Source organism: Phyllostomus discolor, chromosome 8 (genome assembly GCF_004126475.2).
Source record: "Phyllostomus discolor isolate MPI-MPIP mPhyDis1 chromosome 8, mPhyDis1.pri.v3, whole genome shotgun sequence".
In the NCBI taxonomy this organism is placed as follows: Eukaryota; Metazoa; Chordata; class Mammalia; order Chiroptera; family Phyllostomidae; genus Phyllostomus; species Phyllostomus discolor.
The window spans coordinates 74,839,234-74,862,399 of record NC_040910.2 but is presented as its reverse complement, the minus strand read 5'-3'; the positions used below and the strand labels follow the sequence as shown (position 1 = coordinate 74,862,399).

Genomic DNA, 23,166 nt, shown 5'->3' with positions numbered 1-23,166 from the left:
TATAGGCGAAGAGGCAACGGAAGGCGGGACCTAGAGGGCACCGCCCCATCGAGCTGGAGTGCCGGGACGGTAGCGGCGAGTGCTTCGCCGGGGTAGGCCGTGCATTGCTCTCTCAAGTAGTGCAGGGCTCGCTGACAAGCCCTTGGGATGCGTCCCTACGGCGTGAGCCGTCACACCGAGCCGTCATCCTCCCCCAGGTGCCTGCGCCCCTCCGCTCCTCTCCAACCCTACCCAGTTGTCCCGCTAAGACTCGTTAAAACTACACCTCCCAGAGTGCATCGCGCGACTGTATGGACTCCGTAAATCAGGTGACTCGTCTCACGTGACTTTAGGCCCAAGCTCACACAAGGTCCAGCCGGCGGGAGAAGGGGATGGATCTCCTGCGTCCTGTGTGGTTGGTCTGTGGAGCCTCAGAGGATCTCAGGTGAGAACCCGTGCGGTCCCAACAGCTACCCACCCATTTCCCAGGTTGACTCTATGAAGCCCAGAGACTGGTGCAACAAGCTGGTCGGGCAGCCTGCCTCAAATCCAGCCCCCCTCGGCCACGCCAGGTTTCCATCCCCTGCCACCAGCCCCAGCCTTGCGACACCGGACAGTCCTCAGGTTCGAGGGGCCGGGTGGTGGTGAGCGGAGGTCGGGTTCACCGGGTTGCTGAGGTGTGTGGGTGACTACTCCAGGGCATGTCCGAGCCCCTTCCCCTCCTACACGGGTGGCGCCTGAATCTGAGTCGCGGAGTTTGTAGATTGTCTTGGTGGTGGGAGACCCTGGAGGGACCATTCCGAATCTCCCCTTGGCGTACTGACCTCTGAACTGGGCTCCGGAAAAGTGGGCAGGAGGAGACCCTACCCCGCCCTCCGGGGCTTTCAGGCTGAAGAAAGGAAGGACAGCTGCACGTCGTCGTTTTCAACAGTGTTAAGGAGAATAACAATCCTTAAGCTCTTATCCCAAGATAGAGAATAAAATTAATTTCCTTCAGGTTTATAGATTCACACAGTCAAATACTTGACCACGGTTTTAATAACTTTCTGGGGGCGGGGAAGAACCCGCAGCCAATAAAACTGCATTCTTTCTGTTAGCTAGCTTGCAAGAAGCAGTTGAGAGAATTCAGTATTTGCCCACTTCCTCAGAGTGAGACTTTACACAACCCACTTAGTTTTCTGAGCCCATTTCCCCACATATCAAAGAAAGATTAAGTCCACCCTAGAGTCCTGTTCTTCAGGCTGCTGATGCAGAGCCCATGAGGTCACAGGTGTGAAGTGAAAGTCCTTTATGAACTGTTCATGCCAGGGTTCCAGGGGTTATATTGTCCACTTGTTGCTGAGCTGATCCTACTTGAACCTGAACTTCTCTTGCTATTTGTTTTTCTTCCTAGCTCTTTGAAATCGAGGAACATGATAAGGAGTTGGCTGATTATTTTTATCCTTTTCCCCCTGAAGCTGATAGGGAAGTGTGGTAAGTTTAGAAATAGGTCATCAGCTTTGTAAAGAGGGAAATGGTGGTATACAGTGAGTAGCCTGACCTGTTTCTGGCCAAGGATTTAGGACCATCTAGAGTGCATGTGCCTGCCTGGCCCTTGCTCAAGCAGCCACTGGATGGTGGAGCAGACCCAGGTCTGGGGTCCAGGAGTTTTACAGGGAGCCAGATGATTCCATAAATAATTGGTCTTCTGCCTCCATGTCTCTATTGCCTTATCTGTGTCACCAAAATTAAACTGAACTGTGGAGCTCCAACAATCTGGGATAATATCTATAAAGAACGGCTTGTGTTCCTGCCCCGAGGACCCCACAGAGGGAGTAATGGGTTCTGGGAGATGCTGCAGAAGCAGGTAATGTAGCCACTTTGTTGCGCCTGGTTCTGCCAGGCCACAAACACCTAATGAGTCTGCCCATCATCCCCTTGTAAGATGAGAAGACCTTTCCCTTAAGGAGGGACTAAAGAATAGGGTTAGGGGCCTCACAGAACACTAGCTGGTTGTCAAAAAAAAAAAAAACAGCAGGGTTTGTACATCCTTGTAGAGCAGAGTTTTTAGGGACCTGTGACATTCTATTAATTCTCCTACTGCCCAAAATGTTGCTGAAATTCCTTTCATAAGAGAAAGTTGTGTCGAGCACTTTTAGGACCCCAGGCCATTGTCAAAAATCAGATCTTAAAAACCCTGACTGAAGATTTCAAATTAATCTTATGCAAACGATACAAATCCTATGGAAGCTTCCCAAAATCCAGCCACAGTGGCTGCACCATTACAATTATTTGGTCTTTTATGTGTCCGTGAACACAAACATCTGACCAGTTCTTCCAGGCTCATTAAAAAATCAATCATGTCACTATACAGTCACACCTCATGGATAAGCAGTTTCCAGGAAAGGAAAGGTCAGACTAGGAAGCCTGGTGTTTCTTGGTACAGATGTCAGAGCCCCATTCCAGACCTGCTGGGTCATAGTCTCTGGGGCTAGGGCCTCAGTATGCATATGTATATATGCATTGGCAGGCTTTAAATAAAGCTCCATTAGGCCTGGTTGGTGTAGCTCAATGGATTGAGCATAGGCCTTCGAACTAAAGGGTTCGATTCCCATTCAGGGCACATGCCTGGGTTACAGGCCAGGTCCCCGGTATGGGGCTCACAAGAGGCAGCCACACATTGATGTTTCTGTCTATCTCCCTCCCTTCCACTCTCTCTAAAAATAAATAAATAAAATACTTTTTTAAAGCTCCATTAATAATGCTAATGTATTATTGCTCTAGAGAAGAAGAGCAAATCCACCTCAAATATACAGAGAGGATAGAAGTCTTCCCCAAAGTCACAGAGCTAGAGAGTGACAAAGGGTCCCTACTGTGCAGGGTCCTTACTCCATTTTATCACTTTGCCTCCTTTCCTGAATGTCATTATAATGAACAGTGGAAACCACCATAAAATAAGTTAACTGGAATTGGCTTTCTGACCTCATTCTGCCGGGCCTGTCTTTCCTACTTCGGGGAGTGATCATTAGGGTCTTAAGTGAGATGACTGGCCTTCAGAGTCGTTTGCCCTGACTTTTTTGGATGGAATCTTGAGAGGCACTGCAATTTAGTGACAAACACCTGGGCTTTAGACCAGACAGGCCCAGGTTTGAATCCTGCCACTACCATTTCTGAGCTGTGTGGGCAAGACACTTTCCCTCTTGGGATCCTGTTTCTTACGTCGGAAGTCCCCACCTCTCCCCGTTGTAATAATAAGAGATTGGGAGTTAACATTGTAGCGGAGAGGCTTATGTGGGGTCAGGAGCACCATAGGAAGTGCCAATAAGCATTAGTTAAAAAAAAAAAAAAAAAAAAAAAGCAAAACAGACTCCTTAGAGGAAACTTGGGATGGTCTTATTAGGACTCATTTGGTAATTCCAGTGTTGTATCCAGAGACCCCTGCCTCAGGGCAAACTTTAAAATGTGCTTTCTCAGGGTTCAATGCCAGCTCTCTAACTGCCTCCCATCTTGAATTTAAAATCTGGCCTGCCTTGTTTCCATGATGTTAAGAATAATCAACAGCAATTATTTTGCACTCAGGCCATGTGGAAAGTCACAAACATCACTGCTTTATCTTTAGGATGCCCTGTGAGATAGGTACTATTCTCCCCATTTTACAGGTGAGGAAACAGGCTCAGAGAGGTTAAGTACCTTGCCCGTAGTCACACAGCTAGAAGTGACAGGGCCAGGGTGAATCTGCTTGACCTCAGAGCCCAGTCTCTCATTTTCCCAGCTCCGCTGTCTTCAGTGGCAGTAAAGAGGAAGGAAACATTCCTTGATCCACTTGTTTTGTGAGTCCACAGCCTCCTCCTTTACAATGTAAAGGCAGTGAAGAGCAAAGGCCATGGGGCACTCCCACTCAACCTGACCACAGTCCCGGCAGAGCCCTGGGGACCCAGAGGTGTTGGCGACTACCTGGTATCACTTTCAGCAACTCTGTCCTGGTTACAGTCTTGTCACAATTTGCTTAACTGGTATGCTCAGCACTAGGAGGAAAGTAACAGCAGAGGCCTACCCCAGCTGTGGAAGCCCACAACACAGGCACAGGTTGTTATGAGACTAGAGTGTGCAAAAGAAGAGGCAGAGTTGTCAAAGCTGCCTCCAAGCCCTGAGGCTACATGTAAGGAAGGGACCGTTCTACTCTGTTCTGAACGTCTTGGCCTCTGCAAGGGTCAGCAAGGGGGCATGCCACTCAGGAACCCTGGTAGAGTCAGCTTGGAGACTTGCAGGCAGGGGACAGAATCTGCATCTGCTTTCACGCACGCATGGTTAGCAAGGAGAAGGTGGCTCAGGTAGGTCTGAGAGGTCCCGGGTAGCAGAGCCAGGCCCAGGAGTACAAGTTCCAGACTGGGCCTTTCCCTTGGAGGAAGCAGAGTCACTGTCCCTCAGGGTGTCCAGGCAGAGGAAGAGAAACTGCCAGGGAGTATGGAGAGGAAGGATCGGACTGGGGAAAACTTCTTAGTGCCCTTCCGACTTGAGACCTCAAGTGTGTTCACCTTCTGCCTTTCATGGGTCTGGGGAGAGGGAGCCCTGGGCCCTGCTTGTAGCCACTAACCCAGCAAGGTCCACCTTCATCAAGCTGAGCATTTGCCTTCTCCTTGGTCCCCTTCCAGTTCCAGTCTAGACCCATAATCACACATTATGTTGTGCATAACCCTGAAGACCTTGAGGTAAGGGAGGTGAGGTGGACAGGTGCCGCGCATACCTGGGAGCAGATGCAGATTGGGAGCAGGGGTGGGATTGGGGTTGTGGATGCCCCTAAGAACGCAGGAAGAGGTCAGAGAGAGGCTGACTCACTCATGTTCTGTGGTCAAGTTGCTCTAGGGTATTTGGCCTCCCAAACCTGCTTCTTCCCTTTACCCTGGAGGCCTGTCTGTTTACCTTCTGAGTTAATGCCAAGAGGTACCTAAGAGTGAAAAGGTGTGTCTTGTTCATCAGTCTTCCCCCCGTCCCCAGCAGAGGCAGCCTCAGGAAGGGGGTCAGTGAATGAGGGGCTCGAGTTCGTACAGGAGCCGGAAAGTGTTTCTTCAGAAACAAGGTAGCTGGACTCGGTCTGAGTACAAGAAGGGCTAGACCAGTTCTGCGGGGCCACTGAAGCTCCAGGAAGACGAGAGACTCCTCTGATTTCCATCTGAAGAGGTGATTCAAGCCCAATTTTTTAACCCCAGAGCATGGTTTGGATTCCTTTGTGACAGTTTTTGGGCTCCATGACTCTAACACTGCCTGGATTACTCAGCCACATAGCCTCAGAGCCTGCCACGTTGGGGAGGAGGAAGCTGTACAGCGTCTCCTGCTCAGGCCTGTGTCTCCCTCTGTCTCTGGTGGCAGGAGATGAGAGAGCTTAAGGAGAGCTTCAGGTACCAGTGCCATCACTTAGCCTCTTAGAACCTCCCTGCCTTCACCTAGAAGATAGGGCTTATCATGAGTCAGTTCATGAGATGAGGTGTCAGGGGCCCTTGCCCCAGTCTCTCCTTTTGGGCATAAGTTCTCTGACCTAGTGACTAATGCCATCAATTTGGGTCCTTCCAGAGTCGACGGTCAACCTTTCTGTACCTTCCACTGTGAAGCTGGAGAATGGGAGCTCGGCCAATGTCAGCGTCACCCTTCAGTAAGTTCCCAGGCCCAGTGCTGTCCTCAGCCCAGCTCACTGACCTCACGGCTGGCTCAGTTTGTTCATGTTTCAAGAGTTTTGCTCTTGCCTCTTTACCTTATGAGAAGCCAGAGAAGGAGAAGTGCTGGCCCTGGGCTTTAGACCAAGGTCCCAGTGTCTCTTTCCCCATCTGCTGAAGCTGTTTCCCATGGAAGAAACCAGAAGGAGGCTTCCCCAGTTACGAGCCTTTTCCCCAGCTGAGAAGAGTCCTTGAGTGACCAGTAGGTGATGCCAGACTTCAAAGTGGTCCTTTCCAAGGCTCTAAATATTTGAGGAGGGCCTTGAAGGTCAGGAGGTAATGAATCGAGGGCTTCTTAGGTCATTTCCAAAAGCAGAAGTAACTCCACCTGGTGGATCCTATTTGTGCAACTCTCGTGCTTCGCTTGTCTGAGAGTCTGTCTTGCTGACCTCCTCTGGTTCAGGCACGAGGGTGCTGACCAAGTCCAGCTGCGCCAGAGAGCCTCCCTCTCCTCCTGTGCCCTCCCCTGCTTTGCCCTGCTCTTGCCTCCCAGTCACAAGGATTCCTGACGATGAAGGTCAGGAGCCCTGTCCTCCTCTCCTACCCTTCTCTCTTTTCCTCACCTCCCCTGGGAAGTCTGCTCTCAAACCAAAGCTTTGGTACCACGGCTCCCCAGCAGACCTGCGTTCCGTTTCCAGCCCCTGCCACCTCTGCACATTGACCCCTCGTAAATCTGACAGTCATCCCCTCACCACAACTCTCCCTCTCCAGAATCTTTGAGCGGCTTCCCACTGCCTTCCAAAGTAACTCCAGGCCTCTTAGTCACAACTGGAGGCCCCGTGGGCTGCTCGCAGTCAGACACAGCTCACAGCTTTCTGGGGACATGCTGCTCCCTGCTCAGACCTGAGTCTTCTCAGAAGCCTTCCCCCTGCGCCCCGCCCCCCCCCCCCCAAATGTCATGGTCCTGTCAGCCTCTGGACATCCTGTTTTGCATTCACAGTCACTTTCACACCTTCTCTTGGTCTCACCCAGCCCTAAAGGGATGCCTTATCTCCTGATAAAGATAGAAAACTGCTGCAGAGCAGGGAGCCACCTCTCCACCCCTCAGGATGAGCACAAGCACTTCCTCACCCTGACTGGGTGAGAAATGACAGGCCCCATGTGAAATCCAGAATGTTGGTTGAGATCTCACCAGGCCCAGCTTCTCAGTAGTAATCAGACTCTTGTCCCCCACAGGCATCCGTTAAATGCAACCATGGTGATCACTTTTGAAATCACATTTCGTTCAAAGAATGTTTCTATCCTTGAGCTCCCTGATGAAGTAAGTAATGAACCAAAACTGATGGGTAGAGAACATTTTAATTGAGTGCTTCTGAAAATAGTCCACCTTGTTTTCATACCATGAGCTGCCCCTGTCTCATCATTCTAGAAATCTCTGGTTTGGGCCATGTTGGTCTCCTTGAGGGTGGGAGTCCACTGCCATGTAGACATAATTAGGAAGGTGATGGTAAGAACTCTGAGGCAAAAAATGGTTCTGAAAATGTAGAAGAAATTCTTAAGATAGTTTTGTAAGACCTTACTGTTTAGAGGGTGTGTGTGGACAGGAGCATTGTCCCTGCTTGAAAACCTTTTAGAAATGCAGAATCTCAGGTGCATTCCAGGTCTATTGATTCAGAATCTGCATATGAACGAGAAGATCCCTGGAGGATTTCAGTCCACGTTGAAGTTTGCAAAGCACTGTTCTGAGATTCTATTGGTTGAGTGTTATTTCCAAAAACCAGTGCCAGAAACTGTCTGATATCACAGCAATAACTATTCACTGCCCTTACGCATTTGTCTGTTACAGTATACCCTGTTTCTGCCTTACCAAGGATTTGAGCCAATCACTGATAAATTAGATTTAAAAAACATCAATAGGTGAGGCAGTATAGAATAAATGAGGGTTTAAAAAAAACAACACACAGACAAGATGAATGCAGGGATGAAATTGATAACCACGTGCCACGCCATGAGGCCCTGTGTGGTTGTAAGAAAGAGCTACAGATTGGCTCTGAGCCCCCATTGAAGCATGTCAGGTGAAGGGTGTTCACCTAAAAGGACCTTGTGAGAGAGGGGAGTCTCATTCATCCCACGGTGAACGTCACACATCATTAGATGCAACTCCTACCCCAGGGTATAGGGCCTGCTACAGGCTAAGAAACGCCATTGGTTCTAACAGCAGGTTCTGACACTCAGCTCTCTGAGGCCTAGCTTGATCCACAGAAGAAGAGAGCCGTCCCACCTTCCCTCAGAGATAAGATGGGTGGACCTGAGGGCAGAACCAAGTTCTGCTCAGAAAGCCTAATACACAGGTATACGGGGGCTTCCAGGTGGCTGGCTGGTCCAACATTTCTTCCTTTGGTTAGTAAGTGCCTGGAATACAGGGACCTGTGTGATCTTAGCCTGGAGCTAGACACTCAGTGAAGTTCCGGTAACATGGCCCTGGATCAAATTCAGTTTTCCTCATAGGTTGTGGTGCCTCCCAGAGTGACAGAAACCTCTTTCCAAGTGACATCTCAGAATGTGGGACAAATTACTGTTTTTCTGCATAGAAATCATTCTAACCAAACCGGGTAAGCTGGGGCTTAAACGCTGAGAAGGGAGGCAGTGCCGGGCACTCGGGGCTTTCTTTCAGGAACCCCTCCTTGGCTCATCCTGGTCCCCACATTCTTTCTAGGCCCAGGATACGCTTCTTGGTGATCCACAGCAACATCATTAACATCATAAACCAGGTGATTGGCTGGATCTACTTTGCAGCCTGGTCTGTTTCCTTCTACCCTCAGGTGATCATGAACTGGAGGCGGAAAAGGTAATCTGCTGAGCTGTATGTGCAGGTTCATTTGGTGCCAGTATGACGGGCATTCCAGCAAGGCTGTAGGTAGCATGGGTTCAGACTTTACCCCTCTCTCTTCCTGCCCTTTCTAGAAAGTTGTCGAACTGAAAGCTCTGAGAGCCTGTGGTAGCACTTGTACCACTGGGCAGTTGATCTCTTGCCAAATTCAGCTACTTCCTGTGAAAGCAACAACATGAGGCTTCTTAGTGAAGTGGAGAATGGGCTGAGTGGAGGAGAAGTACTTCTGAATATGTTTCATCTTGGTCAGTCCAACCCTGGAGGAATTAGTGTCGAGTCATGCTACAGCGCCAGAGTTGGATCCTTCAGCCTTGGAGATTAAGCCTTCTGCTTTGATTTTAAAAACAAAGTGGGATAACAAAAAATTTTTTTAAAGTAATGAACACTAAAAGAAAGGGGGAGAGGCAGGGCTCAGATATGGGTGTAGGAAGACCCTGAACTCACCTCCTCCCACAGACAATACCAAATATACACCTACACATAGAGTAGTTCCTGCCAAAGAACTGAGGGCCCATTGAACAGCCTCTGCGCAACATAGGGTAGAGGGACCACCTGGAGAAGGTGGGAGGGATGGAGGCGTGAGAACAAAGGGAATCCCATTCCCGACATGGAGACCTGCAGCAGGCAGGGATGTTACTGAGGGCCTCTTCAAGGGAAACAGTGGTTTAAAAGGCACCTAGACCACACATGAAGAAAATCCATTTATGTTGTATTTCTGTACACTAATAACAATGTTTCAGAAAGAAATTATGAAAACGATCCCATTTACAATCTCATTAAAAAATTAAAACACCTAGGAGGTGAAAGACCTGTATTTTGAAAACTGTAAGACACTGATGAAAGAAAATGATGAAGATACGAATAATGGAAAGATACCATACTCACGGCTTGGAAGAATTAATACTATTAAAATGCCCTTACTTAACCAGAGCAATATGCAGATTCCCATCAAATTACCAATGGCATTTCTCACAGAACGAGAACAAAGAATCTTAAAATTAGTATGGAACCACAAAGACCCCACATATCCAAAGCAATCTTGACAAAGAAGAGGTATCATGTGTCACATTCCCTGATACCAGACTATACTGTAAGCATATAATAATCAAAACAGCATGGTGCTGCCACAAAAACAGACACATAGATCAATGGAATAGAATAGAGAGCCCAGAAATAAACCCACACATATACGGTCAATCTATGACAAAGGAGTCAAGAATACACAGTGGGGTAAAGACAGTCTCTTCAATAAATGGTATTGGACACACTGGAGAGAGACATACAAAATAATGAAGTCCGACCACTATCTTAGTGGACACCATTTTGATTGGACTTGAATGTAAGACCTAAGATCACAGAACTCCTAGAAGAAAACATCAGCAATAAGCTCTTCAACATCAGTTAGTCTTAGCAATGTTTTCTTTTTGGATATATCTTCTTAGACAAGGGCGACAAAAGCAAAAATAAATGAGTGGAATTACATCCAACTAAAAAGCTTTTTGCACAGTGAAGAAACCAACAAAACGAAGAGGCAACAAGTATTGTCAAGGACTTGGAGGAAAGGGGACCCTCATACACTGGTGGCAATTTAAAATGGTGCAGCCACTGTGGAAAACTGTATGGAGGTTCTTCAAAAAGTTAAAAATAGAACCACTATGTGATCCAGCGATTCCACTTCTGGGTACCCATCTGAGGATGATGAGCGCTCTAATTTGGAAAGAGACGTGCACCCCTAAGTTCACTGCAGCATTATTTACAATAGCCAAAGCATGGGAACAACCAAAGTGTCCATCGACAGACAGGATAAAGAATATGCACATATATGCAAAGGGATGATGCTCAGCCAGAATGAAGAATGAAATCTTGCCATTTTCAACAACATGGATGGGCCTAGAAGGTATGCTAAGGGAAATAAGGCAGACACAAAAAAGCGCTGGATAATTTTACTTACACGTGGAATCTAAAAACAAAGCAGAAACAGACTCATGGATACAGGAAACAAACTGGTGGGTACTAGGCAGGAGATACTTGGGGAATGGGTGAAATAGGTGAAGGGGATTAAGAAGTGTGAACTTGCGATTGTAAAGTAAGTCATGAGGAGGTGAGGTATAGCACAGGGGTATAAATAACATTGTAATAACTTCATGTAGTGACAGATGGTAACTAGACTTATCGTGGGGACCATTTCGTAATGTATTTAAATACCAAAGCACTATGATGTGCTCCTGACATGAATAGGATGTTGTATGTCAATCATACATCAGTGGAAGGAAGGACAAAGTGTGCCTGGGATTGTGCCTTCATACACCAGGGACACCAGCTTTCCTGCAGTCACTCGAGCCGCATGGGCCTCTGGGGGCTGCTGCACTGGGAGTACCCAAGGAGAGGAAGAGGCCTCCTTTGTGCAGAAGGCCTCCAGACTTCCCTCTGGGACCAGGACTTGAGGCAGGAGGAAATTGCTTCTCAAGAGGGTGGGATTGGGTGGCATGAATTGGGCCATGAAGGAGAGCCTGAGGACATGATCTGCTGGGTGCAACCAGGCCCTCCTTCCCCTGTACTGGGAGCTCTGCCCCTCCCATGCCTTCACTGGCCAAGTCTCGCCCACTGGCCTGCCTTGTCTTCCATCCACTGCCCCACAGTGTAGTTGGTCTCAGCTTTGACTTCGTTACTCTGAACCTGACGGGCTTCGTGGCCTACAGCGTGTTCAACATCGGCCTCTTCTGGGTGCCACACATCAAGGTATGGCTCTGCCCACCCACCACAGCCCAGACCATGCCATTCAGTGTCCTGGCTGCCCTTCTCTCCTCAACTTCTCCCCACCCTCTTAACAGGAGCAGTTTTTCCTCAAATACCCAAATGGAGTGAACCCCGTGGAGAGTAACGATGTCTTCTTCAGCCTGCATGCTGTCGCCCTCACCCTGGTTGTCCTGGTGCAGTGCCTTCTGTATGAGGTGAGGGACAAAACTGGCACCTCCCCCTGTGGCTGCCAGGCCAGCACCCACCACCACCTGCCACTCCTACCTGCTGCTTTACTGCAGAAGACACAGAAACCCTTTGAAAGGACACGTGTTTGTTCACTCAGCATCTGCTTATTGGATCAAGAGACCACCCTTTGAGCCCAGGCTGTCGTCCCCCACCTGGGCAGTGATGACCCAGCAGGCCGAGAGCTGAGGGCAGGGGGAGAGCATAGACAGCTCTTGGAAGGCCTGGCCCAACCAGTGAGGCAGGGGGAAGGAGGGCATCAAGGAAGTGGTGTTCAGTTGTGGTCCATGGGATAAGTCAAGTTCCCTTGGACATGGGGAAGAGGGCCAGGGCGGGGCTCCCCCAGCTGGGGGACAGAACTATGGAGGTCAGGTGGCAATGAGGAACCATGAACAGATGGGGGTAGTCAGGGTTTAGGGTGCCACCATGGGGAGTAGGCTTATGAGGGTCCTGAGAGGTCCTGGGAGGGGGGGGTCTGGAACCCAAGCTGAGGGGTCTGCACTCAACTGTGTTGCCAGAGGGGTTTTTTTGATGCTTCAGCTGGAAAGGGTGTTGTAGGCCGAGTTTCAGGGGGTCACTAATGTGCACATTTTCTTTTCACTTCCCTGTGGGTGCTCCACTTCCTGCAGGGAGCTCCCTTTGCACATGCAGGGCCAGCCAGGGGCTGCTTGGGCACCACCTTCATGAGTCTCCTAGGTTCTTTACTCTTTGCTCTGCAGCTTTGAAGGAAGCCTTCTCTGGGGACAGGTAGGGGAAGGGGACAGATTCCAGAGATGACCAGGCGCCCTCCAGATTGAGGAACAAGCCAGGGCTGGGTTGAGATGTTGGGCTCCGTCCCCAACACCCAGCGCTCCTGGTGGGCTCTGAGCAGCACCCGGTTCTGCATTGTGGGAACAAGAAGTGGACTCTGAAAGTCCAAGAAGGACCAAACTAGAGACCCCTGTTGTGACAAGGGCATTGCTGGTGTTGGGCTCCCTGTGCCCTCCCCAACACCCCACCTACTCTCGTCTTTCCGACCCCGCCTCATCCTCAGCGAGGCGACCAGCGTGTGTCCTGGCCTGCCATTGGCTTCCTGGTGCTCGCGTGGCTCTTCGCGCTCATCATCATGATTTTGGCCGCAGTCGGGGTGACCTCATGGCTGCAGTTTCTCTTCTGTTTCTCCTACATCAAGCTCGCAGTGACACTGGTCAAGTATTTTCCACAGGTACCTCCAGGCCTGCCTGCCTTTTCACTGGGCCATCAGGGTGAGAGGTCAGTGAAGTACAGACCCTGGGTCCTACTCCTGGCTGGAGCAAGGAGACGGTGGAAAGCTTCAGTGGAAGCTGTGAGCCCAGCAGAAGTGGGACGGGGTGGGGGTGGGCAGGGGGTGGGAGCTGGCCATTACTGCTGCCTGCTCTTCCCTGCAGCCAGAAATCACACAGAGAATTCAGTGGAGGCTCCTCTGAACTCACAGTCAGCTGGGAGAGGTGGGTTGTGCGGGTCGCTCCCATTTCCATCCCAGCTCGTGACGTCAGTTCTGCGCCCCATTACTGACCAGCAGCAGCAGGATACGTGGGAAAGATTAGGTGGGAGGGGAGAGCCCACAACTACCACCTCCACTCGCATCCAGAGAGGTTTTTCTCAGAGGTCCCATCCAGGGTCTCCTTGTGGGGGCGTTGCTGAGGGGCGTAGTCAGTCCTCCTCAGATCTGGGGCTGAGAGTCAAACACATCTTCCCCATAGTTGGACAGTCCAGGACAGGGTCAGAAATGAAGTGGTACCAACTGCAGGCTCCACTTATGAGTGGAGGCATTCAGTTTGCCCCATTCTCCGTGGAGAAGCCCCCTTTTCAGCTTCTGCAGCACAAGGAACCTTGTGTCCCATAGGCTCAGGGAGGAAAACGTTTTGGCCAGAGTCAGGGCCAGTCTCCCAAGAGGGCCTGCAAACAGGGCCAGACCTTTAAGGATAAACAAGATGTAATTCTTCGGACATTAGAGAAGGGGGCATTCCGGGCTCCGGGCAGCCTGCACAAAGGCACACACAGGAAAGTGTGGGAGGCAGCGAGGAGCCCTGGCCAACTGAGCAGTGTTGGGCTGAAGGAAGCTGGGCCTGGGGGACTTGGGAAGAAGCCTTCAGAGTGGGGGAAGGTCTTGAGGGAAGTGGGGCCTCAATCTGTGACTGTGGGGAAGCTTGGGGCTGGGAAGCCTGGGAGGCAGGAGTCCCACATAGAGACATTTGAAACTGTCCATGACTGGAGAGGTGGCAGAAAGTATTGAGAGGGAGGGAGAGGACAAAAAAGCGGCCGTGGCTGATGGCTGACTGGGAGAAGACCACTAAAGAAGCCAAGTCAGAGAAGCCCAGGGGTGCTGTCATTAGAGGGCAGAGTGGGGCACTGGCAGCAGGGAGGGGTGTGTGTCAGAGTGGGCCCGGGAAACCCAAGACAAGAGACCCAGGAGCCCAGGCAGGGCTGAGGCAGGAGGTAAGCGCACTCTACGGAGGGAGAATTCTCCTAAGGAAACCAGGCTCCAGTGGTGGAGCTGGCGTTTCAAACCAGGCGGGCAGACTTCAGCCACCTTCCTAAGTACATCATGGAGTCCAGGCTGAGTTTAGGGAGAGTCTTCACTGGAGATGAGAGAAATCTAAGTGGCTGAAAAACCACGGTAAGGTTTTGTCTCAGAACAGGGAGGGATGAGGAAGATGGAGAAGCAGCCTGCCAGCCTCCCTCCACTGGAGCAGTGTGGTGCAGGGGTGGGAGGAGGGGGGCTGTATGCTGTGTGTGCTGCCAAGACCCCAGGACCCACCCAAACTTCTCCGTCAAAGTTTGTCAGAGCCCAAAGGTCACTGTGTTCCTTGAAACAGAGGCCAGAGCACATGAGTGGGATGAATTAGAGCAACCCTTGTTTGGAGTGGCAGTCACAAGGTGCGTGAGGCAGCCACCCAGCCTCCTCACCACCCTCCATCACTTTGTCTGTGTGCCCAGGCCTACATGAACTTTGTCTACAAAAGCACCGAGGGCTGGAGCATTGGCAACGTGCTTCTGGACTTCACTGGGGGCTCCTTCAGCCTCCTCCAAATGTTCCTCCAGTCCTACAACAATGGTGAGTCGGCAGGCGGCCGGGCTACCCCCATCTCCCCAGCCCCACAGCTTGGTCATCCTAGCAGTCCCAGCCCCTAGATCCCCAAGGGGCATTTGCAGCTGGAGGGTTCGTGGTTTCCTGAAGAGGGGAGGACCCCCACCCTCGCCCTCCACAGCCCCACAAGCTGCCAACCTAAAACCAAATTCTATCCCTTCTGGCTGTTAACAGACCAGTGGACACTGATCTTTGGAGACCCAACCAAGTTTGGACTCGGAATCTTCTCCATCCTCTTCGATATTGTTTTCTTCATCCAGCACTTCTGCTTGTACAGAAGGAAACCAGGGTATGAGCGGGTGAACTAGCACGCAGGGCCCCAGTGTAAGTGGCCCTGGCCCTGTGCCCAGGAGGAAGGCTGGAAAAGCAGTCTAGAGTGCAGGGCTGGCTCCACATGCTGACAGTGGAGAAGCGCTCTCTTCCTCAGGGTCAAATGCCTTAAACATGAACCAGACCGCCTTCATCCATGACTTTCCAGGGCCGGGGAGAAACCTCCCTCTGGGACAGACACCTGACTGCTTCGAGATTAACAGCCAGACTGCTGGTGGCCCCTCTCGGGTGTTACTTGGCCAGTCACCTGGTCCTCCTGCAACTTGCTGTTGCCATCTCTACTCTCTTTAAGGCTTCAGGCAGCACCCACAGGTTCTGACAGCCATCCCAAGCAGGATTGGACATTGAGCTAGGAGCTGAAGGCCTTGCCCGAGCACCCAATGTGTCAGGGAGCAGCTTGAAGGACTGACCTTGCAGCTGGGAGAGCCAAGGGCATTTTGGTGCCACTGCTGCGTTCCTAAAGGCTAAGCAGCCAGGTGCTGTGGCCAATGAACTGAGAGGTGCTGGTGGCGGTGGCAGAGGGGCTAGGACTTTGGGGTTAGTCCTCGGGGTCCCTTCCCTGAAGGCCACATTATCTATAACTCAGTTTTCACAGTGGCAGTCACAGGGGGCCCAGGCCAGCGCCTAGTAAAGATACAGTATTTGTGGGTCCAGCGGTGCTCAACAGATTGGTTCTGAACTGGGCTCACGTCCAACACCCTCTGGATCTTCGTCCCACTAACACCCCTTTTAGAATTTTTGGAGGGATGTTTTGGGCATGGCCATCTGCCTACCTCCACTCTCCCAGAGTCAGGGACCCCATGTGAGTCCCTCCCCTTGTCCGTGCCTTAGAGGCCTGTGGGACCCGCCAGGTGGTGAGAGTAGCTCCCTCCCAGTGGCAGGGCAGGCCTGCCTTCCTCCACTTCCTCAGACCTCTGAGGTTCACCAATTTTTGGCTGTTGAGGAGGCCTTAAGATAAGGACTTAAGACCACCTCACACAGTCCTCCTAGGCCAACCCTGGTCCTAAGTCCCCTCCCCTCCCAGCCCAACCAGTTGTCCTTCCGGGGATGGGGGCGGGGCCCAGATGTGCCTTGTATGTGCTCTGAGTTTGTCAGTCCACTCTCAACTTTCTACTACGAGCTCAGTGTGAGAGTGTATATCCTGAATTAAAACCAGTTGTTTCCTTTCGTATGCTGAGTGTTTGCCAGATGCTGGAGGCAGGTGTGTTGGCTTCAGCACCGAGTCCTTGGGACTTAGGGAGACAGCCCCATTCACTTCATGTAAGGACATTCACGGGTTGTGAAGTTTGCCGGTCCGACTGCACGCCGACCCGGCACTTTATCAAGGAACCCTCTTGGGTAGTACCAGACACCTGCCTGCTTGGGACCAGGTAGGTCCCACGGGTGCCACATCTCTGCCTTACCAAGGGCACACTGCTCAAGGCGTGGCTATGAGCCAGGGATGGAAGAGGCCTTTAAGAGCTGTTTGCCCTTGGGAGTGATGACTGATTTTTCCAGATTCTTCCTCTACAGCAGTGTAAAAATATCAAAGAATTTAGATCTTGTTTCCCCAAATTAGAGATGGTAGCCTGACCACATATGCACGCCTGTTTTATTTGGGCCACCCAATGTGTTACCAGGTGTCACACTTTAAAAATGGGAGGCTTCAAAAGTCTGACTTGGCAGTGGCTGTGCACGTGGCAGCAATTCCCAGAGCTGGTAGTGCAGCCAGTGGCGAGCCAGCCAGACACCCTGGAGCTCTCCAGTTCTCCCCACATCCCGTCAGGTGGCAGCCCTTGGAACACTTGGGGTCACATCTCTGGCTGTGGTCCACCGAGTGCTCTTAAGAGTCTTGCGGGGTGGGTGTTTTTCCCATGAACCCGTTGGGGTCCATGAGGCTCTTCCTGGGTGGGAACGGAGACCAAGTTCACAGGGAAGCTGGGCACTCCCTGCCTCTCTTGCAGTGATAGTGCCCCCACACTCTACCGTAGATGTGGCCAGGCCAAGTACTGTGTCAGGTGGACCTAGGAATAGTGGGGCTTCATCCCAGAGAGTTGGGGCCAGCTCAGCCAGCCTTACAGCCAAAGCTCTCTCTGTAATCCAGCCCCAAGTAGCCCACCTCTGTGCCTCAGCAAAGACCCGCTGTGAATTCCAGCACTGTTTATTGGGCACAAGATGTTCGGTGTGGGGCGGCTTCATACTGCCCCATTTCCACAGTGACTGAAGTAAGGCTTGTTGACTTGTTAAGAGTCATTATTCCCAGACTGAATTAGTATGCTACATTCAAAAGTAGAATTGGCATTTCCAAGTGGTGAGAGAAGAATGCTTTGTATCAAAATTGGAATTAAAAAAATACAAAAGTTAAACCCACAGGCACAAGGGAAAAGGGCAATCCTGAGAACTGCCCTAAAATGTCAGCCTCAATCCTGTGTGAATCCTGTGAGCAGGCAAACCCTGGGAAGGCCCGCGCCCATCAGAGGAGTGGGGGTGTGACGGGTGCACTGTGAGCCTGGCTTCCATCCTGGCCAGCTTCGCAGTGCCTCTGGCAGTGCAGAATGCCCCCACCCCCGCACAACAGGGAAAAGCGTGGGGCACAGGCACTTCGGAGCTGAGACAGGGCAGGGCTGAGCCCTGCAGCCAGGTCAGTGTGGGAGAGGCTTGCCCCAACTGGCACTGCTGCTTTGTGGCCGCTCTCAGAGGTGGGGCCCCCTGTTCACCTGAGCGTTGCTGAGGCCAGGTGGCAGGGTCTGGGGGCCGAGCCTGTGGTCACTACAGACTGACTACGACTCAGCTCCAGGCCATTGTTTCCAGTCATTGGTGTCTGAGGGAGAGTTGGTCCCAGAGCGTTGGGCCACTGGTGGGAGGGGAAGGCAGGCCAGGTCAGGCCTATGGGACCAGCTCTTCCCCTCCAAGCGGGGGCCCAGCACTTAGCAGAAGCCAAGAGGAGGAGCAGACTGTGGAAGCAGTGTCACTGTACAAGAGGAGGCAGGCACGCATCAGGACCTGGGCGGGCCGCTAGGACAGCATGGACTGCTGCACCGCCTTCTGCAACGACTGCCGTGTCACCAGTAGGCGGACCACCTCCTCCGAGCGCTTGGTGAGCCGCTTCCGGGCCTGGTCATGTGTGACCATGGTCATGTCCCAGCCGTTCACCTGACCCAGGGGGAGAAGACAGCCACCTCAGCACCCACCCTCTGGGATCTGGAAGTGGGCTGGGCTTTGGGGAGACTGGGTTACCCAAGCAGGCCCCAAGCTGATGCCCCCAGGATGGAGGATGACAAGCACCAGAGCTGACACACAGAGAAGACAGCCAGCTTCCCCTGGGGGCAAGGCCAGCGTGGGCTCCAAAAAGCCTTCTTCAAAATGGCTTCAGTGAGTCTCCCAAGTGACCCCGGAGACAGGTGCAGCCCCAACCCCACTCCCAACAACCCAAGCCTTGTTTTCCTCCTTTGGGACTTCAGTTACCTGCATGATCTTGTCTCCAATCTGCAGCCCAGCAATTTCAGCAGGGCCTCCTTCAGATACCCGTGTGACGTAAATACCCTGGGAAGAGACAGCCCAGTTCAAGTCCTAGGTTCCCTGGACTGGCCACTTAGCCACAGAGCAAAGCCCAGCACAGCATATTCCCAGCTGTCCACCTGTCCATCCCTGCACCAAGCCTACCCCCAACCTCCAGGCACGAATGCTCCAGCCCCTGCTGCTCCTGGGCTGTGTCTGAACAGGCCTTCCTAGGGCTGGGAGGCCCATTCCTCACCCCTACCCCTACTTATTCCCACCAGATCATTTTTTAGACTTTCTTAGAGAAGACTATTTGAGAGAGATGAGGTCTCCTCCTTCCACAAAAGCCCAGGAAGCAGAGACATCACCCTCAGGCCTCTTTGTGCAGAAAGGTCCCAAAACCCTCCCCCTTACCTTATCTGTTTTATCTTCTGAGAAAGGATTCTGGGAGGGATCCTGGTCAATTCCACCTCCAATGCTGAAGCCCAGGATTAAGTTCTCACCTTGACGCAGCTTGTGAATTTCAACTCTTTGCTGGCAAAGAAAAAAATGAAGTAGGGGTTGGTGGGTGTGTGGAGAACAAATCTGGTCTGTCTCCTGCAGCAGCCTCAAGCTGCTGGGGCAGCTAAGCCATTCCAGGAGGGTGGGGCCCTGGGACCCCTGAAATACCCAGCTGGTCACTAACCTGGGAGGCTGGGGGGTTGAGACTCAACTCAGACACATCAACCCACCCACACAGTCCTCTGTCCCAACTTCTGTCCCCTTCCTTTGTCTCATGCATCAATCAGTCTCAGTCACACATGCTCTAAGCCCTTCATGTCCCAAGACCCAGGACACTACGCTTGCTATGGATAGGGGGCCTGTGTCCCAGGGGAAAGGTCAGGCTCTGGAAAAAAATGCAGGCAACCTGCTGAGGCAGGTTAGGTTGTTGAGCCAGCCCAATCAAGGGCAAGACTGAAGATGCTCAAGAGAAGTGGAGATCAAACTCGCACAGAAAGAGAGAAGGGGCTGTGCTGGCCAAGGAACAGGAACAGAGGCTTGAAGGTGCTGTGAATACAGGTCCATAAGACCAGGACCAGAGTGCAGGACCAGAACTGGAGGTGAGATGAGGCAGGAACCAGACAGGAAGGCCATGAAAACCAGGCCTAGCAGACTGGCTCCCAGGAAGGGGTTTTCTCCCTAAGCCCAAAACCTTGCTCTTGTGCAGAGTAGGAGGTGGAGGAGAGTCCCAGAGTTCTACCACCATATCTGGGGCTGTGGTTCCCCAACTGTGCCAGGCTCCTTTCAAAGCCTTCAGCAGCCATGCTTGTCACTGGTTGCTAGGAATCAGACCAGATCACCCTATCCCAAAAGTTGAGAGTTTTAACATGAAGGAGGAAAAAAGCAAAAGGTCTTTAGCTTTTTTTTTTTTTAATCTGGACTTTATCAGGAGTTTGGCCACCTGACCATTCCGAGCCCACTGGAGCTCTCTGGAGTTGGGGAGTAGGGCTGGTTGTGATCAGGTTGGATGCTAGAATGACCACTCAGTAGGAAAATGGACATCTCTCAGAGGTGGGATGTACAGGCCAGGAGACAAGAACTACTTGGAAAGCAAGATCAACAGACATGGTCAACATCTGGTCACCTGGCCTGGCTGGACACAACCACCTCAGATGGAGATCCTAGAGGAGAAGCACACTGAGTGTGAGTGCCAGGAACCATTTGGAGCATCCAAGAGGATGAAATGGTTTTAACATTCTCAAGATGTTAACTACATGGGAGATCGCAGGGGCCAGGGAGGAAGCCTCCCCCACCCCATCTCCAGTCCAATGACCAAGAGAAGCCAAACCCCATCTGCCATGTTCAAACATGTGTTAGAAGAATTGGGAGGTCATGGTCCTACAGCTATGAGGAAGGCCCAGGGACCAACCATGACACCAGAGGGTGGGGGCAGGAAGCATAATCCCAAAGAGCCACTGGACCCAGGCCCACATGCCAGAAAGTGAGCTCCTGCAGGCCTGTTGCACCTCCTCCAACACATACCTTTGACCCACCTTCAAGGTCAAAAAATACAGGCCCTTGGGCTGGAAGCTAAGGCTCTGTCACTGACTTGTTGGGTGAAGTCAGGTGGGTTACTGACCCTTCCCTGGCTCTTCATCTGTACCCATATTTATTCCGGCTAAGGAGGAAGCCTGGCCCTTTCTCTCTGGGGTAGCTAGGGATCTGGAAGTCAGGTGGGTACAGCCAGGGTGAAGGTTAGGACAGCTCTCAGCAAGTCCAACAATATTTCCTCCTAGCCCTGGCCTGAGCTACTGCTCTAAATTCGTCACATGCCACCTTTATCAGTGACTTCACACACCACCAGCTGACTCCCAGCACACCCATCTGAGATAATACAGCCATGGCCCCAGAGCAGGGACTTCCATCTGACTCAGTGCCTGCCTAACAGGCATTTCTTCTCAGAGAGCTGGGTCCATCCTAAGCGCTTCTTTATATGGCTGGCCGTGATGGTACCTCTCTGGGACTCACTTCCCCACATCCTGGTCTCCTGGTCCCACCCAGCTGTAGCACTGGCATTGGGACTAAGACCCCGGCCTCCTTCACTTTATTCTAATAGCACCTGACACCCAAGACAAGCCTAGGAGTGGGTTTGAGGGTGTGAAACAAGGGCCTGAGCCGACCCCAAAAGGTCTCTCCTCCGGCCCCAAGTGCCAGGTAGGCAACCTGGACTTAGACCCTGCTCTGGGGATCCCGGAAAAGTTCCGAACAGAACCAAGCCAGTTGGTTGAGTCTACTCAACCGGGCGGTGGTGAGTCCGAGGAGGCAAGGCTAGAAGGAAGGAGGGGTAAGGGGCTGCTACGCAGGCCTTGGACCCCCTCCACCCCTCAGATCCTCCTCTGAGCCGCTGCTCCCACTGGAGTGGAGGAAGCACTTCCTCATTCCAGAGGTTACGACTCAAGGATGTCCGGGCCGGCGCCTGCCCCCTGCGGCTACCCAGCTGGGATCACAGGCCCAGGAAGGCCCAGAACGCTTTCCTAGATTCCCATAGCCCGGCCTTTCCCCTCAATCCTCCCCGCCCCGGACGGCTGTCCAACGCAGCAACGGCAGCGCGCGGGTTCTAGCTAGGTCCAGGCTGTGAGAAGGCTCTTGGATCCCAGCCTTCTCTTTACACGGCTGGGGAGACCGCGCCTGGAACCGGGACCGACGCTCTAGCCGAGGTTTGCAGGAGCCAAGGGTTTGAAGCTTTGTCAACCTGTTTGGGCTGTCAGTTTACCGCTCTGCAAAGTGGGAGCAAGACACGACGATGAGGAACCCGCGCGAGCGCACTCACCACCACGGCAGTGACCGGTTGGCCCGGGATGTAGGACATCTCGACCCCAATCTGGCAACCAAGTACCGTTCGGCGAAACCCGCAGCGAAAATCCACGGGACCGCGCCCTCTGGTTAACAAAGGCCGTATGGCTGGACCCGCCTCCTCATGAATAGTTAACAAATCTCCAACCAATCACCCATCGGATGGCTGTTCCGCTCTCCGAAGTCCCAGTGGGTGCGTAGTAAAATAAGGTGGGGTCGGGGCGTGCTTGGGAGTCCCGCGGCGCATGCGCTAGAGGGCGGGAGTGAGGGCTTGGCGCATGCGCAGTCTGGGCCTTCCCAGCAGTCTCTAGAGCAAGATGGCGCCGTGGGAATCTGAACCTCAGACTGTTTGAGGGAAGGCCAAGTGACTATCCGCTGCCGTGTTCCAGGTAACCGGGCGAGCCTGGGCGGGGAATGCAGACGTGCTCTTGCTCCCCCCGCACCCCGAACTGGCCCGAGCTTGCCCGAGCTTTCAGCCTTCTCAGCATCTTTTGAAGGTTCAAGACCCAGGAGTGGAGCGAGGTTTTGAAAGCCCCGGGGGGAGGGACGGCATGAACCCAACTCGCTAAGCTCGGGGCGCCACTTGTAACTTGGTTTTTCTTCGCAGCTCCGCGAGAAAGCAGAGGCTGAGCCCCGGCGGGTGCGATGGCCGCTGTGGTGGCCAAGCGGGAAGGGCCGCCGTTCATCAGTGAGGCAGCTGTGCGAGGCAACGCCGCGGTCCTGGATTACTGCCGGACCTCAGTGTCAGCGCTGTCGGGGGCCACGGCCGGCATCCTCGGCCTCACCGGCCTCTACGGCTTCATCTTCTACCTGCTTGCCTCCATCCTGCTCTCCCTGCTCTTAATTCTCAAGGCGGGAAGGAGGTGGAACAAATATTTTAAGTCACGAAGACCTCTCTTTACAGGAGGTCTCATCGGAGGCCTCTTCACCTACGTCCTGTTCTGGACATTCCTCTATGGCATGGTGCACGTCTACTGAAATGGGGGCAGGGATGACTTTTTTAAAAAACCAGATTGGGAAGACTGTTGCCAGAAATTAACAGCGTGTAGACTTACTTAGTTTTTGAATTGTTGAATTCGCTGCTTGTTCTGTAACGTTATAAATAACTTATATCAGAAGACGAAGAGCTTGTAATATTCTTCAGATTAAATGAAGCGTGAGACACTTGACGGAGTTTTTTCCTACCTTAACGTATACCCTCTGTCTGTCGTGGGTGCAGAATCACCAAGTTTTGCCTCCTGGAGTGTTGGCACTGAGGCTTAGCCGTCTGTGATTTCCCTGCATTTACACTAGGGCCTGTCAGTTCCATGTCACTTAGTTACAGCTAGCTGTCATTTTCATTAAAAAAAAAAAAATAAACTCAAGCTCTTTTCTAAGATATGAAGATTAAAACAGACTGGACATTTTTAAACTAAACTTGGGGCTTGTCTAGAGTGAAC

General features: G+C 52.1%; 3 protein-coding genes across 8 annotated transcripts; 2 read left to right on the top strand and 1 right to left on the bottom strand.

Annotated features, from left to right (window-relative positions):
• Positions 1-37: 37 nt before the first annotated feature.
• Positions 38-16,088, top strand: CTNS (cystinosin, lysosomal cystine transporter). 4 transcript variants are annotated; one of them, XM_036033261.1, is made up of 12 exons: positions 107-424; positions 1,081-1,249; positions 1,373-1,452; positions 5,527-5,605; positions 6,843-6,927; positions 8,115-8,218; positions 8,323-8,454; positions 11,136-11,235; positions 11,328-11,447; positions 12,512-12,682; positions 14,437-14,554; positions 14,762-16,088. In XM_036033261.1, exons 3-12 carry the CDS (start codon positions 1,392-1,394, stop codon positions 14,893-14,895), a joined length of 1,104 nt encoding a protein of 367 aa, XP_035889154.1. In that variant the 5' UTR covers positions 107-424; positions 1,081-1,249; positions 1,373-1,391; the 3' UTR covers positions 14,896-16,088. The 4 variants fall into 4 exon arrangements, with proteins under 4 accessions (XP_035889152.1, XP_035889154.1, XP_035889153.1 ...); XM_036033259.1 differs by lacking the exon at positions 1,081-1,249 and having other exon boundaries at positions 38-424; XM_036033260.1 differs by lacking the exons at positions 107-424; positions 1,081-1,249 and adding an exon at positions 446-603.
• A 953-nt stretch (positions 16,089-17,041) lies between these two features.
• On the bottom strand, positions 17,042-21,861 carry TAX1BP3 (Tax1 binding protein 3). Its single transcript, XM_028534329.2, has 4 exons — positions 21,705-21,861; positions 18,809-18,928; positions 18,362-18,439; positions 17,042-18,049 (listed from the first exon to the last, which is right to left on the bottom strand). Exons 1-4 carry the CDS (start codon positions 21,741-21,743, stop codon positions 17,912-17,914), a joined length of 375 nt encoding a protein of 124 aa, XP_028390130.1. The 5' UTR covers positions 21,744-21,861; the 3' UTR covers positions 17,042-17,911.
• Positions 21,862-21,995: 134 nt separating this feature from the next.
• EMC6 (ER membrane protein complex subunit 6) lies at positions 21,996-22,896 on the top strand. Of its 3 annotated transcripts, none has more exons than XM_028534275.2 (2): positions 21,996-22,116; positions 22,335-22,896. In XM_028534275.2, exon 2 carries the CDS (start codon positions 22,373-22,375, stop codon positions 22,703-22,705), a length of 333 nt encoding a protein of 110 aa, XP_028390076.1. In that variant the 5' UTR covers positions 21,996-22,116; positions 22,335-22,372; the 3' UTR covers positions 22,706-22,896. The 3 variants fall into 3 exon arrangements, with proteins under 3 accessions (XP_028390076.1, XP_035889157.1, XP_028390077.1); XM_036033264.1 differs by having other exon boundaries at positions 22,009-22,224; XM_028534276.2 differs by having other exon boundaries at positions 22,111-22,249.
• Positions 22,897-23,166: the final 270 nt, after the last annotated feature.